This window comes from Heteronotia binoei, chromosome 16, assembly GCF_032191835.1.
Source record: "Heteronotia binoei isolate CCM8104 ecotype False Entrance Well chromosome 16, APGP_CSIRO_Hbin_v1, whole genome shotgun sequence".
NCBI classification, from domain to species: domain Eukaryota; kingdom Metazoa; phylum Chordata; class Lepidosauria; order Squamata; family Gekkonidae; genus Heteronotia; species Heteronotia binoei.
In genome coordinates, this window is record NC_083238.1 from 10,366,186 (window position 1) to 10,386,585 (window position 20,400).

At 42.3% G+C, this 20,400-nt stretch overlaps 1 protein-coding gene across 2 annotated transcripts in view; it reads right to left on the reverse strand.

The window, feature by feature from the left end:
• GTDC1 (glycosyltransferase like domain containing 1) overlaps positions 1–20,400 on the reverse strand; it is a 249,671-nt gene that overhangs the window by 176,582 nt on the left and 52,689 nt on the right. For both annotated transcript variants that reach the window (XM_060256960.1, XM_060256961.1), the window contains exons 2-3: positions 14,025–14,192; positions 5,013–5,186 (exon numbers count right to left, since the gene is read on the reverse strand). In XM_060256960.1, coding sequence (XP_060112943.1) covers positions 5,013–5,186; positions 14,025–14,192 — 342 coding nt within the window. The remainder of the gene's footprint in view (positions 1–5,012; positions 5,187–14,024; positions 14,193–20,400) is intronic.

Genomic DNA, 20,400 nt, shown 5'->3' on the forward strand with positions numbered 1-20,400 from the left:
GGACCATATACTGCCTTCAGGGCTTCGTAGAACCCTCTTAAATCACCAGTGTCTGCACACAGCTGGGTTCTCTCTGCAAGCTTGGTCCACCAATCATTCTGAATGTCTCGAAGCTTGCGCTGGAGGTTGCTACATGCAGCGCGAAAGGTTGCTTTTTTCCCAGGACAGGAGGGCTGAGCAAGATGTGCTTGGTAGGCAGATCTCTTTTTCGCCAGTAAACCTTGGATCTCTTGATTGTTCTCATCAAACCAGTCCTTGTTCTTCCTTGTGGAGAACCCGAGGACTTCTTCAGAGATCTGCAGGACGGTAGTTTTTAGGTGTTCCCAGAGTGCTTCTGGAGAAGGGTCTGTGGGGCAACTGGGGTCCTCAATTCTTGACTGGAGTTTTGCCTGGAAGGCAGCTTTAACTTCGGCTGACTGGAGACTGCCAACCTGAAACTTCCTCCGAGGGATACCTCCTCTCCTGGGTGTGGGTTTAAAGTGAAGACGGAGATTGCAGCGTACAAGACGATGATCCGTATGACATTCTGCACTGGGCATTACTCGGGTGTGTAAGACATCTCGAAGGTCTCTCTGGCGCACCAGAATGTAGTCGATAAGGTGCCAGTGCTTGGACCGTGGGTGCATCCAGGTTGTCTTCAGACTGTTCTTCTGCTGGAAGATAGTGTTGGTGATGGTGAGCTGGTGCTCCATGCAGAATTCTAGCAGGAGGCGCCCGTTGTCATTGCAGTTGCCAATGCCGTGTTTGCCAAGTACTCCTTTCCAGGCTTCCGAGTCTTTACCTACTCTGGCATTGAAGTCGCCAAGGATGATCACCTTGTCCTCTGTAGGGGTCTTCCGTACGAGGTTGCGTAGATCAGCATAGAACTTGTTCTTTTCTGCAGGATCTGCTTGAAGGGTTGGGGCATACACACTGAAGAGTGTTGCATGCTGCTTGTTTTGAAGTGGGAGGCGCATGGACATGATGCGATCTGAGTGACCTGTTGGCAGGTTTTCGAGTTTGGAGGCAATGGAGTTCCTGACCATGAAGCCAACGCCAGAAAGGCGGCTCTCAGCCTTTGACTTACCCGACCAGTAGAGGGTATAGCCAGCACCGTGTTCTTGAAGACTACCTTCCTCAGGGAAACGGACCTCACTGAGAGCTGCTATGTTGATATTCAACCTGAGAAGTTCGTGGGCAACTAGAGCAGAGCGTCGTGCAGGGCGACCACTGTCTACTGTGTCAAGCATGGTTCTGATGTTCCAACACGCAAGCTTTAGTCTTTGCACACTTTGTGAGGCAGGTGCATGCCTTTTCTTTGTTGTTATTTTTTGACCGCAAGTAAGGATGCCCGTTGACCGCGGCTAGCCGACTGGGGTGGGGGAGACGAGCTTTGTTTAGGCCACCTTTTCTAGGCCCCTCTCCGTGTGGAGCAAGCAGTGCTGTCCCTAGATAAGGCTGCTTGGTCGTTCAGGGTGCTGCCGAAAAATGCTTTCGTCTCCGGGTTAGCATCAGGCGACCAATACCCTGAACCGCCTACATGCAGGATCGGGACTGCGGCTTCCAGTGGCACCTTCCACCTGCCGTTTCGCCCCTAGCCCATCGCTGCAGGACTTGATGTGTTGTGGGTTGTGTATGTGGATATGCCCTTCAGGCCTGCGCAGAGGAATTTTTTAGGTGAAGCGCAGTGTGCGCGGTACTGGCTCCACCCTTTCACCTGGGGGTCATCTGCCATGGCCCAGTAAGCCGGGACGCCGGCAGCGAGTCCTCCAGGTGGTAGGTGTTACATTAATGAGCTCTATCTGCCCGGGTTTGATGTTAGAGTTTTCCTTCTCTTAGGCTGGCGAGGTTGGTGGGCCCAGCCTGCCCATCCGGTTATACCGCCGGACAATTCGGTCGCACCATGACGTAGCAAACTCTGTGAAAAACGGGGGGGACCAGCGAGAAGGTGTTGCTACGGATGCAGTAATGCAGGAGAGGCCATTGCAGTGACCATCTGCCAGGCATAGCCAGACAGTGACCACGCGACGTTCACTACACCGGGAGAGGAGAGGCTATGTATTGCGCATACACTTTCCCTGGGGGGGTAGGATACCCAGAGGGAGCCCCCCCCCCCCTTATATCCCTTCCATGCAAAATGGCAGCTCCATCTATCAGGATCACATGTGGTACCCTTATCCCAGTATGCATGATCATAGTGGCAGAAATCCAACACCTGGAGAGGTCTAATGACTTTCATTGTGGGGAGTTGCACAATACATCTCTATACAGAGCAGATCCAGAGATATCCTTAAATTGGCCTAGAGGGCTCTCTTTGCTGTCATCACTGTTAAAACATTGTACAAAGGGGGGGAAATAAGCTTGAGTTTAACAATCCTGAAATAATTTAGAAATAATTCCATATGCTTCTGCACTCCAGTACCTGAAAACAAATATAAATGCTGAAGAAAATACAACTAGGACAGAGCTTCAGTTATACCCAAAGTGAATTACGTGCTTACAACCTCATTCGAATGTCATAAAAACCCCAATTCACAGCATCTCTACCGCAAATTAAACGTTATTACTGCATTTCACAGCATTTTCTAGTTTCAGAGTTCTTCTATTTGGATTTGCACAGCTTCACTGTTAGGGCATGGGTGCACCCTTTTTCTTCAAAAAAAAAGAAAAAAGCTACAACTAACCATAATTTATTTTCCAAAGTGAAATGCTATGTGCTGCCTCTATTACAACTGATTGTAAGGTCAAACAGGATGCATTAATGCATTTCTCCTCTGCTTTGCAGTCATAATATTAACTTAAAAAAACGGAATACTTTTTTTTTTTTACAAATCACGGTCGTATTCTAAATGGTTACTGCTTTTGTTTTTTAGCTTGTCTCTTCCACGTGTACAAATGAAAATCGTATTACAGCAAATGACTAAAAGGAGGTCAAAGCAAGGAGAAAAAAATCACCTTGGTTATTTTACTGTTCATAGCCCCCCTCCCCAATCTCTGCAAAATTATGCATTTTAAAAGACTGCAGGCATTCAAATGACTGTCAGTCATGCAAATAATCACTTACTTACACTGTATGAGTTTGGTTTGGATAAAGCAAAATTACCATTTGAAAATAACTAGAAAAACACTCTGGGCTAAGAGCCTGCTTTATGAATCTAAGTTTGGCCATGATATTTCTTAACCTTTTTCTCCTCCATTTCCATTAAGCTAGATTTCACTGGAGTAATACAGATGAAATTAATAAACTGTATTCAATTGCCACAGGTGCATTCAACATTTATTTAACACATGATCTTGTTCCAGGAGGGGGGGGGGGCGGGAATAGCAACAACAATCTGAAAAAAAGTTAGTTGAAATTGCACAATGATTCAGCATTTGTTGGTACCTTGGTAAGCATGGTTCCTTACCTCTTGTGGTGTTTATTTATTTATTTCTATGTAGAGACAGCAGCACCAAGATTCTAAACACATGGTATTTATAGTCATGATGTGACACATTTTAAACGTGCACACTAAACAGAAAAAGAGTTCTCTTTACAAGTAAGTAAATTTAAGAACAACTAAATTGTGTTTTTTTTTCTGAATAGTCTATTTTAAAGGTTTTAATCAATTTTTTTTTTTTTGATCACATTTAGCTGATGAAAAGCTGATGGATATGTGTACTGCCTAAGGTAATTTTTCTGCAAGCAAACATATAGCCGCATTGACCAAGCTTAGGTGCTCAGATTAGGTTATTAGCGTCAAAACTGCAAAATATAAAGCCAAGTAAAGTGCCCTTCCTTCCAGCCCCCAAACTGTACACCAGGACAGTCTGCTCTGAGAAAATTAATTACATGATCAAAAGTTCCTGGGAATGCAGCCTCCATGAGCTTTCTCACATTTTTAGTCCATCCTTCTCCTAAGGAGCTCAGGGCGGAATATGTGATTCTCCCCTTCTCCATTTTATCTTCATAGCCATCCTAAAACGTAACTTTTGGCTGAGAGAGAATGACTGACTCAAGATCTGCCATGGAACTTTCATTGCTGAATGGTGATTTGAAGCTGGGCTTTTCCAGTCCTAATATGACCCTCTAACCTCTACTCCACGCCCTACTCTCATTGGCTTGAACCCAACGATGGACATGTAGAAACATAACTGATCTTAGAGCAGCTCCAGCTTTTGTGCAGCATCTGGTCTTTTCCTCTCTATATATTATAATATCCTCTCCATATATTATAATATTTGATCGCACAAGATTTTGTGCTAGTTAGTGTAAACCCAAATGATGTTAAATGCGTTCAATTTAGCACAAGTCCAACCCAACAACTCCTTTTGATAGCTGTCTCTGGCACTGTGTCTGTTAAATAGTGGGCTTGATGCATGATGAGACAGGCAGCAGTGAATCAAAGCTCTTTTATTGTGATATCAGCATGATAACAAGCAGACTAAGACAGGACCAACTATAGAAACACCACAGTTCCCGCACTAGAATGTCATTGGTCTGGGGAAGCAGAGATTTGGATCCTGCTTTCCGTTGTTCACAGTCCCCCAAGCTCAGCCATTAAGGCTCCAATGAGTCAGGCAGGAACTATCCACACACATGGAACATAAAGTCCACATACACAACAGTATCCTTTTAAAGAAGTAGCAAAATTACTCATCTAAGAGGTGATTGTACTCACATTTCTGTACAAGGTTCTGGGAACTACTCCCTCCTATGCATGTAGTATTGTACATTCTTTGAACAACTAAGTAAGAATAATGTCTTCAGAATATATTGTGACTACTGGCAAAACCGGCATTCTTTACATGTCGCTTTAGTTAACTACCCTGAATGGATCAGTTATGCACTGGAAAATTTATCAGTAATGTAATACCTTAACCATGCACATATCTTGAACTGATCAATGAAAATTTACAAGTAACAATTTACAAGTAACAATTACCATATTAAGTTGAACAATTACCATATTAAGTTGAACAAGTAACAATTACCATATTAAGTTGGAACAACATATGACACAAAGCAGAGAAGGAAATTAAAAGTTGCGTACCTGCGCACATCAGGAAACTTCACAGGAAAATACAGGACTTGGCATTTTGGTCTGATTGATTCTTCCAGACACTTGGGTCTGTGGTCAGGCATCAGCTTCATGAATTTCCCAATAGACGTTAGAAATGACTCCATATTATAAGCAGAGTTGAACACCACAATGTCAGCAACCAAACTAATTTTAAAAAAGAAATTAAGAATTTTGAGCTGTATTGAATCAGATTTCTTGATTTCCAGAACCACAGAATTACACAATGGCAGAGCATCTGCCTGGCATGCAGAAGGTCCCAGGTTAATCCCTGGCATCTCCCATTAAAAGATCTGGCAGTAGCTGATGTAAAAGACCTCTGCCTGAGATCCTGGAGAGCTGCTGCCAGTCTAAGAAGATAATACTGACTTTGATGGAGCAAGAGTAGGATTCGGTATAAGGCAGTTTCATATATTCATATACAGATATCAGAAACAGCTGAACAGATTAATTTAAATTCTAAATTAATTCAGGCATATTCAACCATTCTCAAAAGTACATCTGACTTCAGGCACACTCTTCATAATAGCGGTGGTTGACCAAATTCTAAAAAATAAATAAATCATATATCAATTAGGGCTGCCAATCCCAGGTAGGGGCAGGAGATTCCCTGGTTTTGGAGGTCCTCTCTCCATGGGGCGGGGGGGGGGGGGGAGATGTCTGCTGTGCACTCCATTATTCCTTGTGGAGACTGATTCCAATAGGGAATAATGGAGAATTGATCCATGGGTATCTGCAGCTCTGGGGGGGGGGGTCTTTTTTTGAGGTAGAGGCATGAAATTTGCAGCATAGCATCCAAAGCCTGTCCTCTAAACACCCTCTAATTTTCAAAAGGATTGAACCTAGGGGTCCAATTCTATGAGCCCCCAAAGAAGGTGCCCCATCCTTCATTATTTCTAATGGAGGGAAAGCATTTAAAAGGTGTGTGGTCCCTTTAAATGTGATGGCCAGAACTCCCTTTGGAGTTCAATTGTGTTTGTCACAACCTTGCTCCTGGCTCCACCGCCAAAGTCTCCTGGCTCCTCCCCCGAAGTCCCCAGATATTTCTTGAATTGGACTTGGCAACCCTAATATCGATGTATTTTCTTCTGAGTAATGCCATAATGCAGATCGAAAAATCACACAATGGGGCCATATATTTTTACACTTCACCTTTGTGGCCCACTAAAATGATAGTAGCACATGCAAATGTTTTACATTGTTTTTATGTTCTATGTTTTTATTGTTGTTTATTGCATCGGTCACACTAATGTGTTGGTGTCGACCCTTGGTTTGTGAGTCGCCTTGAGCCTGCCTTTGGTGGGGAGGGCGAGATATAAATTAATTAATTACATAAATAAATAAATATATTAATGTGGAGTATTTTTCAACAAACCTATGGGAAACCCTTAAGTCTGCAGGAAAATCCTAGAATGGAAAAAATAGTTAATGGGGGTTACCCTGCAACATTTGGAGGGAAAAAAATAGTTATTGCAAAATGAGATCTATTTAACAAGCGTTTTTGAAGGTTGCCTGCCAACCCAACAAATGCTGTTGCAGGTGACCTGGGAGAAAGGGAACTAGATGGGGGGATGTGAGCAGCAACCATGGCAAATGGAGGAGGAAGAGGCAGCGACGGCTGCATCAGGCAAGCAAGGGGAAGAAAGCGATGGCCACTGGACATAAACAGCATAAAAACTACCAATTAAAAGAAGCAGAACAATGAAAGGCTGGTAAGACATAACTACGAAATAAAAGCCTGGTGCCTAAAAGGAAACAAAGTAGGTGCCAGGTGAGTCTCAAGTGAGAAAGCACTCCAGAGGGGTGCTGCCATGACAGAAATTGTCCTGTCTCTAGTTGTTCTCCACCCAGGGTTGCCAAGTCCAATTCAAGAAATATCTGGGGACTTTGGGGGTGGAGCCAGGAGACATTGGGGGTGGAGCCAGGAGCAAGGGTGTGACAAGCATAATTGAACTCCAAGGGAGTTCTGGCCATCACATTTAAAGGGACCGCACACCTTTTAAAATGCCTTCCTTCCATAGAAAATAATGAAGGATAGGGGCACCTTCTTTTGGGGCTCATAGAATTGGACCCCCTGGTCCAATCCTTTTGAAACTTGGGAGGTATTTTGAGGAGAGGCACTAGATGCTATACTGAAAATTTGGTGCCTCTATCTCAAAAAACAGCCCCCCCCAGAGCCCCTGATACCCGCAGATCAATTCCCCATCATTCCCTATGGGAATCGTTCATGGAGGTGCATAATGGCTGTGGGGGTGAGGCTTCTCCCGCCGGCCAGCTGGCTGGGGGACGGGGGAAGCCTGTAAAACCAGGGGATCCCCTGCTGGGACCTGGGGATTGGGAAGCCTATCTCCACCTCACCTCTGAAAGTAGGGGCCATGGAATGCAGAGCTCAAGAGGCACTATTTGAGGCCTGTGCAGCACAGTCAGCTTGTACCTATTGGCTTTGGTCTTTTATCTGACTACTGGTCATATATGTAGGCTCTGCATACGCCCTGAAAAAGTGCAGTTCATCCGTCTAGCACAGAGACATGCAGGCCCCAACCCTGCAGAAGTCGGGATCAGTACACAGAAATTAAGGGTGAGTCCAGCAGATCTGCCCACAAAAACAGCAGGAGGCAGCAGCAACAGCAAAAACACATTTAAAGAGCATGCTAATGTTTTTCAGCTAGACAACTGAAGTGGAACCATATTCCAAAATCTCACATTCTTCCAAACATGTTATTTTTAACAGCATGCTTTCTTTCAACTAAAGCAACCAGTGAGCTAACCCATTTCTTTGGTGTCTGAACTAATAGATGGGGACAAAAGGAATGAAGTAGGGGGGGGAAGGGGAGGCCTAAAAAGTTTGCATGTTTGTTTCTGTCACACAGTTAATGACAGAAATATATGTTCACTCTGCTTGCTTGTTTTGTTTTACAATATCTTTCACGATCCTGAGACACTATAGTTAGCGTATGATTGCCAAAACTCAGTCAACAGAAAGGTAAAAATAAACACATGCTACTTAGTATCTGAAAGGAAAACACAGAATATGGAGTCTTGTTGCTAAAATCACCCACAATAGCTTAGTAACTAACTGAATGTCATCAACAAAAGGAGGAATGAAAGACTTTTAAGAGGTAATTTGCCTACATACATGCAGAATTTAGCACATAATACAAAATGAAAAGTAAACACATACACACACCCAAACAGGGAGGGGCTCCGTTCTCTCCCTCAGTTCTGCAGCCACCTAGAGCACTCCAATGTTTTAAGAGAGCTCACAGTGGGGAAGGTGGGGGGGATGTGTGCCTGCATAGAAGACAACTCAATGAAAAACAGTTGCAGGTAAGTGCAACACTGCTTTCATCTTTGGTCTTCTGTGGAGTCCCACACTGGGATGCTAGAGGTGGGTGTGATGCTCTCACTAGAAGAGAGAATGCAGAACAGTTTTGCTAACTGAAGCCTCCCTTCTGGTGTTGACATCAACCACACAGTGTTTCATGAAGGTATCCGAAGACTACGATGTTGCAGGGGTCTATCAGCGGGTGCCACACGAAGGCAGCCAACACAGCCTGTGCTATTTGGCCTGGTTGTAGAATCATAAAATTGGAAGGGGCCATACAGGCCATCTAGTCCAACTTCCTGCTCAATGCAGGATCAGCTAAAGCATCCCCAACAAGTGTTTGTTCAGCCGCTGCTGAAAGACTGCCAGTGAGCAGGAGCTCACCACCTCCCTTGGTAGCTGATTTCACTGTAGAACAATTCATACTGTAAAAACGTTTTTCCTAATATCCAGCCAGTACTTTCCCACCCTTAATTTAAACCCATTATTGTGAGTCCTTAGGTTAACCCAGATAGTCATAACATCACCATAACACTATTTAACAGCTTTCATGATCCACCTAGAAATGGTGTGGGGAGAAGCAGCCCTGCCCTTTGAAAGGCTCAAGTAACACACAAATAAATGTACAGATTTTCTGAAAGGTTTTGTCATATGTAAATAATACAATAAAGCCCCTTGAATGTCTAACTCATGAAATGCTTTTTCTGCTTCAGAAGTCAGGGAAGGGAAGAAAACAGGTAAAACAATGTCCTGCAACAGGTGAAACAGGGACACAACCTTAGGCAAAAAACATCAGATTTGGTCTTAGCACCGCCCTTCCAGCATGGAACTTTATAAATGGAAGGTCTGCCCTGAAGGCAGCCAACTCCTCAACCCTCCTGGCTGATGTGATAAATCACCAGAAAAATGGACTTTCACTGACAAGCCTCCAGGAAAGAGAAAGCCATAGGCTCAAAGGGATCTGATATCAACTGGGTTAAACTAAGGACAAAAACCACTGGTGAACTATGGGCATTGAGAGTGGAAACATATTAGACAGCCCTTTGAGGAACAAACGAGAAGACCTGTGGAAAAACAGGGCCTTGCCTTCCACTAGAGCATGTGAAGCTAATATGGCTTCTAAGTGAACCTTGATGGAGGACACCAAGCGGTCTTGAGGGACAACAGGTAATAAAAAACCAGGACTTTTCTTTCTTTCTTTTTGTGAGCAGTAGCACGTAGGAACTCAGTTCCAGCTGGCTTTGCATCAGGGGGTGTGGCCTAATATGCATATGAGTTCCTGCTGGGCTTTTTCCACAAAAAGCCCTGTGTGAAGCAATGGTGACATCAGGAGGTGTGGCTTATATGCCACACCTTTTTCTACAAAAAAAGCCCTGTCAAAGGCCAAAGAAAGAGGGCAAGAGTTGGCACAGACCCCTTTAGAAACTGCCCATATGGGGAGAACACTTTACAACGCATAATGCCCTGGTAGGGGCATTAAGAAGAACCTCAGTAATTTGTTCCGAAAACTTCAGTTTGTGGGGCTCAGCAGCCAGGCTGTCAGGCACAAGTTGTGCACCTCATAATGGAAACTCAGGCTGTGGTATAACAGGTCCAGGGCTGCAAGGAAACCCAAGTCTTCCCAGGGAGGCCAATAGAAGAATCTGGAACCACATCTGTCTAGGCCAAAAAGGGGCCACCAGTATGCACTATGTCTGCTCTGCTAAGATCTTCGCCAGCACCCTGGGGATTAACGAAAATGGACAGAAGACATAGAATATGGGTCCTTGCCATCTGATTTGAAAGGCATCCTTTATGGATAAAGGGTCACTCCCTGCCCTAGAACAAAACTTTCTGGCCTTGGCATTGCTCCTTGCGGTGAGCAGGTCCATTGCTGGAGTTTCCAAACAAGCAAAAATTGGCAAAAGATGATCCAACGCAATGGACCACTTGTGATCTGAGCTGCTCATTCTGCTGAGGGCACTGGCCCTGGTGTTCTTGGACCCAGCAATGTGGATGCCCTGCAGCAAGGACCCAAGCATGAAAAGCCTTCTTCACTGTCCTCAGGAAGAAAAGCCTTCTTCACTGAGAAGTCCTGGAGAAAACCAGTAAAAGATGCCTGTTGAGCGGGAGTCAATTTGAACTTTTCAAAGTTGACCATCAGGCCTAATTTCTGCAAGGTCTCAAGAATCAATGAAATGTGCTGTAGGAGAAGCTCCATAGATGGGGCAGTAATCAGACAATGATTAAGGTAGGGGAAGATAGTACAGCCCCAAGATCTAAAATATGCTTCCACCACAGCCAGATACTTCATAAACACATGCAGAGCCATAGCAAGTCCAAAAGGAAGTACCCTATATTGGTATACCAAGAACTTAAATCACAGAAATTTGCAGTGATCTGGGTTTATGGCCACATCAAATCTAATGCAATGAACCAGGCATTAATTCCAAAAAAAAGGCAACAAAGCAGAAAAAAGTTAACATTTTAAACTTTTTAATGATCAGAAAAAGTTTAACTCCCCTTTGATCTGGGATAAGCCGCAGAACCCCACCTTCTTGGGGACCAGGAAGAATCTGGAGTGGAAACCCTTTGAGATGTCTGCAAATCACTACAGCTGATGCCATGACCCTGGCAGGAGAACCTGCCACATGCCTCCCTGTTGTTTCAACATGCAAGAAGCTTCTGCCTGAAAAAGTTTAGTAAGTGATTTCTTGTCACTTGGTAAGAGGTCAATATAAGAGGACATTCTTTCCCATAAAAACAGTTGGTAGCTGTCCATTATATAGCAGCTTAGTTGGCAATTTGAAGGTTGAGAGTCAATGGAGAATATGCCTTTGACACTCTCTGTCTACAGGGGAAGAATGGGCACCTGATTGGTGACAAACCTGCATTTCCTCTGCAACAAAGGTGATAGAGCTGGATGTGTGAATGGGCTGACTTGGTAGCATTTTCTGTCAGGATTGCTGGATAGCTTTTCCCATACAGTGCTGGAAATATCTAAAATACCCTCTAGCATAGGGAAGGTGATATTTCCTGGGGAGTCAGGGTACAGGTTACCCAATATTTTGTCCGTAGGTCTAGGAACCAAAGAGGTCACTTGGATTTCCAATGCTTTGGCCATCCTAATCGTTTGATTCACATATAGATGCATATCTTTATTACATGAGATCAGATCCATACTTCCTACAGTGTTATCCAGTGAAGGATCAGAAGGTGGACCAGAGCTCGGTTCCAATGGAGAGATGACACTGATGGATCCTTATCAGGGGGCAGTACAGCGTCCAGGTTGACGCAGGTGAACAGAAGTGATGCTCCTAAGGAAGAGGGTTGGTTCCAGAGGCTCTAGGACAAGCACCCCATTTTTGAGGAAAAGAGAAAAAGTAACATAGGATGTGGTCACCATGGTTGAGGAGGGGCCACGTAAGGCTATGGAACCAGCTGAGTAGATTCCAAGAAGGCTCTCCTTCAGCTTTCTATAGAGATGGAAGGAAAAGCTGGAAAGCAATCCTCTGGTGACTGGCCTGCACCTGCACAATCCCAATGTGGAACTGCACAGAAGACCAAAGATGAACAGGCACATATGTATGAAAATTCTAGACTTAGAGAGGGAACTAAAAACTGTATCCATGGAGCCTTCTTTGTTAAGATAATACATAAGAACATAAGAGAAGCCATGTTGGATCAGGCCAATGGCCCATCCAGTCCAACACACACACACTGTGGCTAATAGCCACTGATGGACCTCTGCTCCATATTTTTATCTAACCCCCTCTTGAAGGTGGCTATGCTTGCGGCCGCCACCACCTCCTGTGGCAGTGAAATACTAAAACTTCACCATCGATCCAAAGAGCTGTAAGTGTAGCAGAAGTCTGTGTGCCTACCAGCCTACACGGATACTGTAGGCTGGTAGGCACACAGTACACGGATACTGAGTGGGTACAGACAACTATTGAACCCAACATTTGTAGCTGATACATGATAACGTTTACCTTATCGCTTGGCTGAAAGATGCAAACAAGAATGAACCCCAAGATAATTTGGTCTATATAGACTGACTGAAGCTGAGCAGTAAATGCCTTTCACACCGATATTAAAAATCAATTGGGGGGGGGGGGGACCTGTTCTGGCACCAGAGACCATATTCTCCTTTACCTGTTCCCTTTAAAAGATTGGATCCTACCAGATTTCCCAGTGGTGGAAGGCAGAGGAAGAACCTGTTTTGACAACCAAAAAAGGGTTTATCAGGGATAGCTGGACCTGTATAATCAAAAGCCATGCAAGACTGGATCTACAATGCAGCAGGCAATGAGGCATGATCATGGAAAAGCTGGCAGAATCCAACAATAGCAACAGTCCCCTTTCAACTGAGAGCTGCTTCTCTCTCTGTTCCTCCAATACTTGTCCAGGCACAGAAGCAGGCTGCTGAATGAGGTTTTTTGCTCCATCATCCCTTAAGAAGTATGTTGAAACCCACACTATAGCATAATTATTGCTGCTGGATCAAGGCAAATAGGTCCTATCATTTTTGTAATGTCAAATAATGGATTCTGGGGATCAATGCAAAGTCAATGGAATGAGGAATCAATGATAAAAAAATAACAGCATTTCAGACTAAAGAAATAGTACTTTGTTTAAAAAGAGAAGTCATGCACTATGTACTAGTTTTAGTAGCAACTGAGAGGAGTATTTTATATAGGCAGCCATTTACTTTTAAGAACCATTTTAAGGCACAGCCATTTCATTATATTTTCAGAATATTGCTACTGCAAAAACAAACATTTTGCAAACGGAAGCAGAACTGGAGCTACAAAAAAAACACGTTCAACTATATAAGGATCATTATTTGTCTTTCATTTGAGTTATAAAGCAAAGTTGCAGATGTTATACATCTAGCTTTAAAAAATGCTCAATCTATGCTTATAATAATTCTCCTAATAACAAATATGTGAAATAGACCAAGTAAATGAATTTATTTCAGTTCAAGGCAATTCAAATTTGCAGTTTCTCTTTAGAGCTGTTCGATGCCTAATCACAAAGCTTTTCAGCGTAGCTGTTATTAACTTCTTTCATTAACTTATATTCTGAGAAATATGTTTGTTTTAAGTAACAATAAAGGGCCACAGCCTTTTAAATGTCTGGGTGTTTTACCACTGCACAATTTGTGAATATGCAATGAAAGAAATGTAAGGATTTATCTGGTATGTTTACTACCCTCCCTTCCTAAAAAAAAACACTGATGCAGTACATTTTAATTTTTGTTTACTCCCTTGAAAACCTCTATTTTAATTTCAGCTGCATGCAATAAAAGCTATTGCTAAGCCAGTGCTGATTAACTGCCCCTTTTGTTAAGTGCTTTCAAAGCAAAAGCATCTTGTGCATAGTATGAATGAGGTATATAACTGAAAATTAGTGCAATTTACCAGAGTTCCAGCATCTAGGTATACTTCTCCGTATTTCTTATTCTGGTATACTTCTTATTCTAGGTATACTTCTCCGTATTTCTTATTCTGCTACCTGCGTATACTAAGGAACCTGACACTCTCACAAAACTGCAAGCAACTGCATCTGCCTTGTTTTGGCTTCTGTGTAGTGGTCCTTGCATTTTAATTTGAACACACAGACTCTGAAGGGATTTCCATAAAAGATCACACACACAAGGGTGTGGTAGATTCACCTACCATGAAAGAATCTGGTTGTATCCATACTGGAAGTCCCTTTCCTGACATTTCTGGACAGGATATATCAATTGGTTCTCATGGAAGTAGAAGACCTTTTTCAATTTGCCAAAGTCAGGCCGAAGGGCAATGAGTTCAGTCAGGTTAAGCACCGAGCTTGCAAAGAGGATCCTAAGAAACAAGGAAAGCAGTGTTTACTATCTCTGAGTCTGCTGAAAAGCGTCACCCTTCACCCTGTCCCTCCCACCACACCTCCCCGCAAGAAAAAAACACAACCCCTACAGGGACACATCAGTGGCTAAGTCTTAATACCATGTAGAAGCATTCTAAGTTTTGATCTCTTGAAAAACAGCTGCTGAGGACTCGACTAGAAATGCTCTGAATCTCATTGGTTTCCTCAGCTCAGTTACAGAGAGATGCAAAATGGAAAAAAAAAAAAGAAGCTGGATGGGTTTTATTGAAAAATGCAAGAAAAGCTGCGTCTGAAGGACAAATGGAACAAAGATAAGGCTGACTGGGGAATACTCTGCTTGCCAGTTTCATTACACTTTACTTCTTTATGCAACCAACTACTGAAATTCAATATATGGCACATGTTCGTGTTATGACATAAAACCTTTTGATTTGTGCAATAGACATACCTAGTGTAGTCTTTCTTTTTCATGCTCAGATTCCCTTCTCCTAGTTTTATTACATATTCTCCACCATCCTTTGTTGTTTTGTTCATTTCATCCCATCTATTACCATGATACGGGACTGGTCATTTTCCTTTTATTATAGGATACCAAGTCCTAATGCCACTAGTAAAGTAAATCTCACTACATGGAAATGCAATTAAAAAGCAATTAAACTTGTACTTAATGCAAAACAAGACAGTACAACAAGTCACAATTTTAACTTGTAAGAGAAAGTCTTCAGTTCAGGTAAAACACGTAACTCTTCAGTTAAAGCTTCCTTCTGTCTCTCTAGCACGGCCGCAAAACAAAACCTGCTCCCCACCTTAAGGATGAAAGCAAATCATGATTTAAAAGTCTTGCTTTCTATATTAGGCATTTGTTATAGAATCTTTTATTTAGGACACAATTCTAAACAACCTCGCTACGAGCAGCGCCAGTTATCTGAATGGCATATTCAATGGAAAAAATAAGTGGAGTCATGCTACAGCAATTGTCACAGAACACTATACGAAAGACCAGGGGTAGAACTGGACAGCTCCACTTTGCTCATCTCCCTTGTCCATGGTCTACACCTCAGCTGCAACAACAACCCTTATATTGCCTTGAAAAAACATTGGTCAACTACTTAAGTGCTTTCCCTCATTTCTAGCCAAAACTCCACACGTCACAATGCTTTGCTCCAAGGAAAATCCACTGAAAGAATCCCATTCCACATGCCTTAAAACTCTAAGGCCTGTCTCACCTGGTCCCCTTTCTAACTCCCCTGCTTGGCAGACTTCCCAAATCTGACCGTCATAAGGGGTCACTTATAGTGTCATTTTCAGCCTTGGGGCACAAAGGGCATTGCTGCTTTCTTATGCAGTTATCCTTTCTCCGCTGCTGTCAAAAAATGCTTGAGCTATATCCTGATGGCAGATACAAAACTATTTCTGTAATACCTTGTAATCGTTCATTTGCTGAATTCGGCTTTCCTTATCTTACCTATAAGGAATCTCCAGAACAACTGCAATTCCGTAGCTGCAATTCTTTTACAACTGTCCCACTTTAGTAGTAGCAGTAGTAGTAATAAAAATAAAAACTTTCCTTTTCCACAGCAATATACAAATGTACCTAGAGCTGCCCTTCAAGTCTTTTTTTCTTACTGCTGCGGAAACACAGTTTAAAACTTCACCAATACCTGACAGTACATGTTACTGTAATCATAGCCACAGAGGAACCGCGTGTCTAATGGACTCCTGAGCACAGCACTGGAGGACATGCTGAAGAACACTTCCATTTAACACCTAGCACCAGGGAAGGATGGAAGGTTTGTTATTATAATGTAGCCCCCCTGACAAAAATATATGTCAGCTATCATTCCATGTGACATCAACTCGCATTTTACCTTAGGATATTATTTCAGTAATAAATCCTAACAAGGTGAGCTTTATCATCCCACAGAGGAGGAAAGGATGCAAGGTGATAGCAAGAGCACCGAGAACATGATAATTCCTGACAGCTGCCGCTTGAGCACAAGTTAAATTGAACAGTTTATCTCGGCATAAAGATGTTATACTGTTTTACGTTTAATTTTTAAAAGGAAATTAACATAAAATCCAGAGAAAGCCTAGTTAGGCAATCTTTCACAAACATGATATACTACAATCACTGCATAAGCTGGATTAGTACTTATTACCATGCTAGTAGAGAATTAAGCTGTTTTTAGACCACCAAAGAGCTTTGAATTGCAACTTTCGTCTCTGTAAGGGAAACCTATATTTAAACTGTCTGCTAAAGTCAAATTAAAACAGCTACATCATTAGCACGTTATCTCGCAAAATAAGACTACATTTAAACTGCTGTTAACATTATTCTTCTTATCCAACTTGATCAACAAGACATCATTACAAAACGTTACTGCAAAATGCATTTTTCTACATACCCTAAAACATGCTAGCAAAAACCAAGGTGAACGCACACCGTCAGTTATTGAGTGATCATCTCTTCTAAATAATCAACACAAAAGGATGCCAGATACTTTACAATAGTCTAGTGGGTCACAACCAGAATCAGTCCATAATTGTACAAACAGAGTGACCCAGATTCATACGTGAGTAAATGAATTGTTTCAGGCTTTCATACCCATTAAGCACACATGTTATACATAGGATCCACACAAATCTATAAACATATTTGCCTGTCTTCACAATGTAAACTTGAAAATGACTCAATATCCCCATTCTGCCACTTTGAGTAGCGGAGTGTGCCAGCATACGACATTCAGCGATTCATTCCTACTTAAATGCAGTGGGTTTAGATGCAATGATGGCAGGGTTAATCTGGACAGCTATAGCTCCAAACCCAATCCAGCTATGGGCAAGCAGTTGCACAACACACCTGCTTGCGAGGCAACCCCCTGTGCCCTATTTTTCATTTACACATAAACTTGTTTTCTACCCATTCCCACCACCAACACAGCATACTTAAGTGGTGGAAACACCTATGCATGGCACTGGAGGGCATCCATAACTCTATTGTTTCATACTATGAACTATCTATTCCCCTGGTTTATACTTACACAAATCAGCGTTCCAACAGTGAACTGCAGGCATGGAGCACTGCAGTATCTGCTTCTCCGTTGCTGCTGCATGATGAAATTAATAGCTGCTGATGAAAGACTTGGCTGAGAACTTGAAAGCCCTGCAGCGTGAGGTCATACAGATGGAAGGGCAGTTAGCTGGGGTTTCCACCAAGTTCAATAGCTTCCCAACTATAATCTCATTACCTGTTGGGGGTGGGCAAGACCTGCTTCTGTTCTTGGTTACTATGGTCATTTTTCAAATACTAAAACTTCTACTTCCACCATTCAAAGCTCACTTTCATGTGCAACTATTAGGGCTCTTTTTCTAGCAGGAGCTCCTCTGCATATTAGGCCGCACACCCCTGGTGTAGCCAATCCTCCTGGAGCTTACAGTAGGCCCTGTACTAAGAGCCCTCTAAGCTCTTGGAGAATTGGCTACATCGGGGGGGAGCGTGGCCTGATATGCAGAGAAGCTCCTACTAGAAAAAGAGCCCTGGCAACTATTACCTTTATTGGTGGGAAGAGAAGAAGGAGGAAGCAGCCACATCTGGAGAAAAAAACTAGAACTGTGTACCTTGGGACAGCTATACCCTAAGAATGCTCTAGAATACTAAGTAAAAAAGAATCTTAGTTATCCACAAAAGTATATCTAGGGTAGATACTGAGACCCTGGAAAAGCCATTTCCCATTAGAATGGGTAATACTGAGCTTGATAGACCAATGGCCTGACTCATAAAAGGTAATCTCACATGTTCATATAAAACAGGACCAATACCCTAATTCCTCAAGACAAAACAAACCTATAAGTGGAAAATATAAATTTGGGGGGAGGGATGGGGGTTTTGTTTGGGGGGAGGAGAGTATTTATAAATCAAGTAGCATTATTCATGCATAAAACAAAAGATTGCTTAAATACTCAATTATTAATTATATATTAATATTAAATCAACATATGAGAGATACTTTTTGATGCTGTGTATATCAAGAATATATAAATCACAAGAAGCTGTTCCATTTGTGCTTCAACAATGTGACTTTGAAAATTCAAATAACTATGTTGAGTAACAAATGATAATATATTAGAGTATATAATATAATAAATAAAAAATGAGGTCTAATTTACGCTTGACATGATATGTACAAATGTCAAAAGGGTTTACCGATACAAAACAGTTTGTAAGATTCGGGTTTTTTAAATATGGAAAGTAATTTGAAATGTTTACAAAAATAATTAAGTCTTGCTATTGTAATGTTCTTTATTTTTCAGAACAAGCCACAAGGACTGTCCTCCCTTTCATCTTAATTAGTCCATGTGTTTGTTATATTTGTTATGTACTTCCATAAACATTTACCAACATTAACTGTTATGAAAAAATATTTCTCCTCTCAATGTAATTACTATATGTACATATTAATATATAACTAATAAATATTGAGGATTACAACTCATTCATTCATTCCTTTTGGAATGTGGATAGTTTTGTTTTTTTTTACTTTAAAAGTGATTTAAAACATATTTCATTATTATATGCTATAACATCTGAGTGCTTATTTTGCTGATTTTCTCCCCAGAACAACATACGGAAATTTGTTTCCCAGTCAGTGGTCAATTTTAAATGTTTCACCCTCTATAATAATAATAATAATTTTTTATTTCTATCCCGCCCTCCCCGCCGAGGCAGGCTCAGGGCGGCTCACAACATAAAATACACTGTACATCAAATTATACTTATAAAATCATGGTTAAAACAAATTACAGATTATTAAAATTAACATTAACAATGTGGCGTTATAAACATTAGATCTTCAGTGGAATTCAGTAACTAAAAGCATTTTCAGCAGCATTTCCTAGCTTGTCATTAGTTGAAGGCTATCTTGAAAAGGTGGGTCTTACAGGCCCTACGGAATTGACTCTAGACTCTAGGGAATACGTGGGGTTTCAATACTTTAAAATTGTGCATACTGTAAACTACAGCTGCACATGCATTTTGATAAAACATCAAATTCCTGCATGTGCAGCAGGCCTACCAATTTGATTAGACTGGGTACTCACATTACCCTGGCAGTGTGGGAACTGAAATATGAGAAGCAGAGGTGCCTTCCTATGAAGCCAGCCAAAACATCAGAAGCACAGTTCATATACCATATTTTAACAAGGACCACACATTAGGTTTCATTTGAATAGGCCTGGGGAAGTATAACCATCCAAAAAGATCTAGTCACAACCTGTCTAACATCTGAAGGTAAGAGCAAGCTAGGAACATGGCCGTTGAGGATGATCTTGGTGAAAACAGTGTTACACTTACCTGTAACTGGTGCTAACTGACTTGTCTTCTGCACAGGTACACATTGGGACTGCACTCAGACACGCCAACCACCAAAGGATTCTTTCCCTGCTTTTACCTCTCTCCAAGCCTAAAGCTCAAGAGGGGATCCCCTCCCTGGAGCCACACTTTCCCACCTGAACAGTCACATGCCCCTGGGAGGGATTCCCTTTCCCTCCCTCAGTTCTCCATCCATTGAGAGCAAATAATACAAGGAAGGGAGCTCACAGCAGGGATGGAGGGAGGAAATGTGTGCCTACCTAGAGATGTTTTAGGAGGATTCACCTAGAGATGGTTAAGGAGGAAGCAGCTGTGCCCTTCGAGGGGCCCAAGAAGCACACAAACAGACATACTGATTTTCTGGAGGGGTTTGTTCTGTACAGATAATAAAATATTTTAACTGTGGAATGCCTTTTCTGCCTCCAAGGTGCGGAAGGTGAAGAAAATACGTAAAATGATATCCTGCAACATGTGGAACATGGACACAATCTTAAGCAAAAAACTAAAACTTGGCCTTATACCAGAATGAAACTTTATAAATGGAGGGACTGCCCTAAGGGCTGCTAATAATCTGGCTGATGTAATAACAATCAGAAAGAGGACTTTCACTGATAATGCCTCCAAAGAGAAGGCAGCCATAGGTACAAAGAGGTCTGTAATCAGCTGAGCTAGAACTAAGGGCAATGGCCACTGAGGAACTAGAGAGGTCAAAGGTGGGAGGGAACATGGTAGCTAGGCCCTTGAAGAATAAGTGGGAAGACCTGTGAAAAATGCTAGAATCATGGCTAGCACCCTGGGAAGTGAGGGAAGGTACAGAC